This window comes from Cyprinodon variegatus, unplaced genomic scaffold, assembly GCF_000732505.1.
Source record: "Cyprinodon variegatus isolate N-32 unplaced genomic scaffold, C_variegatus-1.0 Scaffold0, whole genome shotgun sequence".
NCBI lineage: Eukaryota > Metazoa > Chordata > Actinopteri > Cyprinodontiformes > Cyprinodontidae > Cyprinodon > Cyprinodon variegatus.
In genome coordinates this window covers 753868-758394 of record NW_015150453.1, presented here as the reverse complement: position 1 = coordinate 758394, position 4527 = coordinate 753868, and the positions used below count along the sequence as shown (strand labels likewise).

At 36.8% G+C, this 4527-nt stretch overlaps 1 protein-coding gene across 1 annotated transcript in view; it reads left to right on the top strand.

The window, feature by feature from the left end:
* LOC107104347 (PHD finger protein 1-like) overlaps nt 1-4527 on the top strand; it is a 48877-nt gene that overhangs the window by 37156 nt on the left and 7194 nt on the right. Inside the window, exon 10 of the mRNA XM_015404691.1 lies at nt 295-373. Coding sequence (XP_015260177.1) covers nt 295-373 — 79 coding nt within the window. The remainder of the gene's footprint in view (nt 1-294; nt 374-4527) is intronic.

Below are 4527 nucleotides of genomic sequence, written 5' to 3'. Positions count from 1 at the left end.
TTTTTGTCCAGATTTAACATCAGTATCGATATCGGTTATCGGCTACATGAGTTTTAAAACATCGGCATATCGGATATCGGCCAAAATCCCAATATCGTGCATCCCTAATAAAAACCTCAATAAAATAAACTGAACTTGTTTTGTAGCATCACAAAATGGAAAATAGGTCAACACAGTAGAAATGAGAATACCCATATTACCTTTTTTTCTTCCATGGACCTGTCTGAAGCCCTGCATGAATAAATTATATTCCTGTTTATCCTTCTATACTAATTTATGTTTTCTTTTCCTCAGCCCGTTGTCACTGCCCTGCCAGAGGAGAGTTGGGGGTTCGGAGTCCCGTAAATCAAAGCGTCGCATCATGGAGACACAGGTCAGCGCCTCTGTCTCAGGAGGAGTGGGGGGGGGTCATTGATATGTTCTCCATTTTTAACTGCACTCAGGTAAACAGTTCCCTCCAACTCCAATCAGCTGTCAGTAAGACGGCGCCATAAAGGTTCATTTCGCCGTGAAGATCCGTTTTTTTTTTTACTCCCCTCTCTGAGTTCAGTGCTTCTGTAGCAGTTCTGCAGGATGCTAATGTCTGACGGTACACAGATAGATTAATAATAGCTCTGAGAGTTGTGGCGGTGCTTCGCTAAAATGTTTAATTCAAATCTAATCTTGCCAAAACCTGCTCTTGTATTTCATCAACACCTGCAGTTCAGCGTCGCATTTATCATTATCATCAAAGCCAATTCCCAGCGGATCACTCTGGAACAAGTACCATCACATGTGGCGGTTGCTATTAATACTCGGCGTTCTTAACCGAGAATGCTCCTTGTGCTTTTTCCCTCCTACTCATCACTATGATCTGAGTATGTGCATATACTGTAATCCTGGAACAATGCGCTCTGCAGAGCTCCCTCTCTCTTTTTTTCTTCCTCTGGCATATCCAGGTCTCATTGTTCTCCTCTGACTGATGTTAATCTCCGCCTGGCTTTGAGGAGCTGCTTCTTCTTGTAGTGAGGAAAGCGAGATGGGTAGGAATGCTGATGGCCTGGGATCACTTCCAAGCGCACTTTGCAGTCAATTACAGTTTGGCCAGGTGGCGCTGGCACCTTGACAGCGCAACTCTGACAGAGGAGCAGCGTTTAAAGGCACAGACGTTTGCTGAAGCCTCTGAGTAATAGTCCTCCATCATTATAGTCATGCTACAGAATGATAATGGGCTCAGTGTGGTGCTATACGTCACAGTCCAGTGATGAGGAATCGGCCTCCGGGATGATGTTCCCGGTGACTGATGGCTCTATCAGATGATCCTAAAGTTTGCACTTGTTACGGGTCGTTGATAGACAGAGAGCTGCTAGCTAACCAACGATATGAGAGAAGATTTGAAGGGAAAACACATTTCTTTCCCCCAGATTATGCATAAAAAAATGTTTTAGTGATTCTATTTTCATTTTTATTCACATAATTTTCATATTTACACAGTGGACTGAAATAGAATTGCAAAGTATTCATAGCATTTAAGGCTTTCACATTTTTCTCATTTTCCAAGCACACATTTTTATGTTTTTTTACCAGGTATTTATGTAACAGAGCAAAAAAAAAACGGATGATTTTCAACTGGAAGGAAAATCTTTCATGGTTTTTCTTTTTGTTTTATACATATTTAACAATGTTGAATGCATGAGGTAATACTTTCAGCAGCTTTCAGAGTAATTACAGCTGCAAATCTTTCTACCAGCTCTGCAGATTCAGAGATTTTAGGCTGATTGATCTATTCAAAATAACTCTAACTCAGTTATTCATTGCAACTCTAAATGTATGTTAAAGAATGTGGTCCTGCTGGGTTTTACCTCCAACTGTTTTCACTATAGTTTTGATTTAATTCTGCATTGGATAGGTCGTGCAAACAGGTCCATTAAACTTTGTTTAGATGACTAACTGAATGTGCTACAGGCAGTTTGAGAGTGACAGTGAAAGACAGATATTTTTCGAATTTCTTGTTTCACAAATTGCATTCTTTTCAAACTGCTTTTTAATAGATCACACAATCCCGCAATGCAATCCGTAAAACAACAATTTGATATGAAAGCAATTTGTTAAACTAAACCTGTAAAGGAAAAATTTGAAAAAGGAAAATTTGTAAATCTAAAATAATAAAGTTTGAAACAGCAATAAGAAAATAATACAAAAACAAACAAAACTAAGAAAAGTTATTTAAAAAAAAATAAAATCTAACAGAAAAGCTTTTCAAAGTTCAAAGTTTTTCAAAGGTCAATATCTGGATTGCATTTTCTTTATAATTTCTTTTTACTAAACATGTTCTTCACCTGCAACAATAATGGAACCAAGTTTATTCCATGCATCCAAATATTTCCAAAGCATTTGCGTTATTTTGTGGCTCTGTAGATGTTCGAGCCAAAGCATTCAGGCTGCTGACACAGATAATAAATGATCCAGTCACCTTTTTTATATATATATATATATATATATATATATATATATATATATATATATATATATAAACTTGGTCACTTTACTCCTGCTTTCAAATCTGACTCTCTGTCCGCTGGTGGAGCAATAACTTGTGCGTTCACCTGCCTGCAGGCGCTCAGGGTGAATTGATCAGAGTCTGAAAGTTTTCAATGTACTTTTCTTGGGTAAATGTGCAAATAGACACAGTTTATTTTCGTTATCGGCTTAATTTCAGTGTAATTTTGACAAATTTCAGTGTTGCCAGTGTTTGTGCTAAAATGCACTGGTCACAGTCCTGGGGGAGAGGGTGCAGATGTTAGTTAAATGGTGGATAAGCTCATAAAAATGAGCATAGTGTCCTGAATTTCAGCATAGTGGGGAGAAATCTGAGTGTAGCGACCCGATACGCTTAAATACGCTGGCAAGAACCCTGATGTACATATTCACACGTGCATAAACACGATGAATCATACCATTATTATCTATTAATCCACATGACCACAACCATGGGAAATATATGTATACACCATCCACCATACCCATTAGTTTGATCGCCATTCTTCCATCTCATATTTTTTTTAAGAAAACCAGTCTGAAACTTTTCCTAAACAGTTTCATGTTGAACATTGTTTTATTTCCACACTTGGATCCATACTTGATACCTTTTAAATGAAATACATGCTCTTTTCATGTTTGTTTAAGCACATAACATTTTAACATTTGGATTCTTCCTCTCTTTCTTAACAAAACATTTTTTTAATGCAATCTGGTGGCTGTTTAGCTTTATAAATTAAATGTAAGCTTTGAAACCGATCAGAGTATTTAAGCAAGCAGGAATGAATGAATAATAGGTTAATGAGGTCATGGTAGCCTGTTGTGGATTTAGCCGAAACATCCATCTTACAGAAATGACAGAAAATTCAGATTGATGCAACATGGCTTTACTTCTCAACCGCTGCATCTTAAAAAAAAAAAAAAAAAATTATATTGCTTCATTTACTGACTCAGCTTTTCTTCTTCGCCATATAAATTACAAGAAAACAACAACCTTGCTATAACATGAGGCACCTGCGCCCTCTAGCGGTGAAACATTTGTGCAGCCGACTGACTTTTGTGACAATTCTTAACTCTATAATCCATAAAAACCTTTCCCTTTTCTCTTTTAATACATTTTATTATTATTTGTAATTGTAATATATTTCTATTTTTTTAATTGTGAACTTTTCAATTAACCATATTATAAAACTATTTAACATTGCCAACCTTATGAACTCTCCTGGCGGCTCTTTTCTTCTCCCCAATAAACTTTCTAATAAACATCATCATCTGGTTGCCATTCAAGCAGAGTACGGCTAAGCGCTTTTATTTTAGTCATTGTGTTTTAATGTTTTGTTTAATAGCACCATAAAACACTGCTTACGGTTATTCACTTTACTTCTGTTTTACTGATATCACTGAATATCATTGAGGAGGCTGTAATGCGTTTCTCTGTAAAGCACTCCTTTCAAGATCATTATGATATTTTTCTAAATAAGGTTTAGACACGTGATGCAGGAACAACATTCTTCCTGTTGACGGATTTAGGATAAGAAATCTTTGTAAGAAAGCAGAAACACATCAAGTTTAAATACACTTAGTTAAAATAAAAAAAAAAAAGTAGATAATTTTTATTGACTGAATTTTCTGGATCCAAAACTGGCTTAAAGATAAAAGGTCACTGTGATTCCAAAAAAGTTTGAAGACGTTTCGCTTCCTGTCCAGGAAGCTTTTTCAATTCAAAATGTCAGAAATAGCGTTGAGTTCGAGGCTTTATGCAGTAGCCCAACAAAGCCTTGTGTTGTGTTAAATGAGGAAGTTATGTCCCCTAAAAAAGCCGTTGCGCCTCTGGGGCTTCCTCACGGTTCTTTTCCTGGGAGCAAGTTATTTACTACTCTTAACTCAAACTGGGTAAAACCATATAAAAAAGGACTATAAAACAGGAGTAAAAAAGTAACAGAGTTTATTCCAGATCAGGTCGTTACAGGACAGAGAAAATGCTTGGAGCTTGCACAGCTGTGGGCTCAA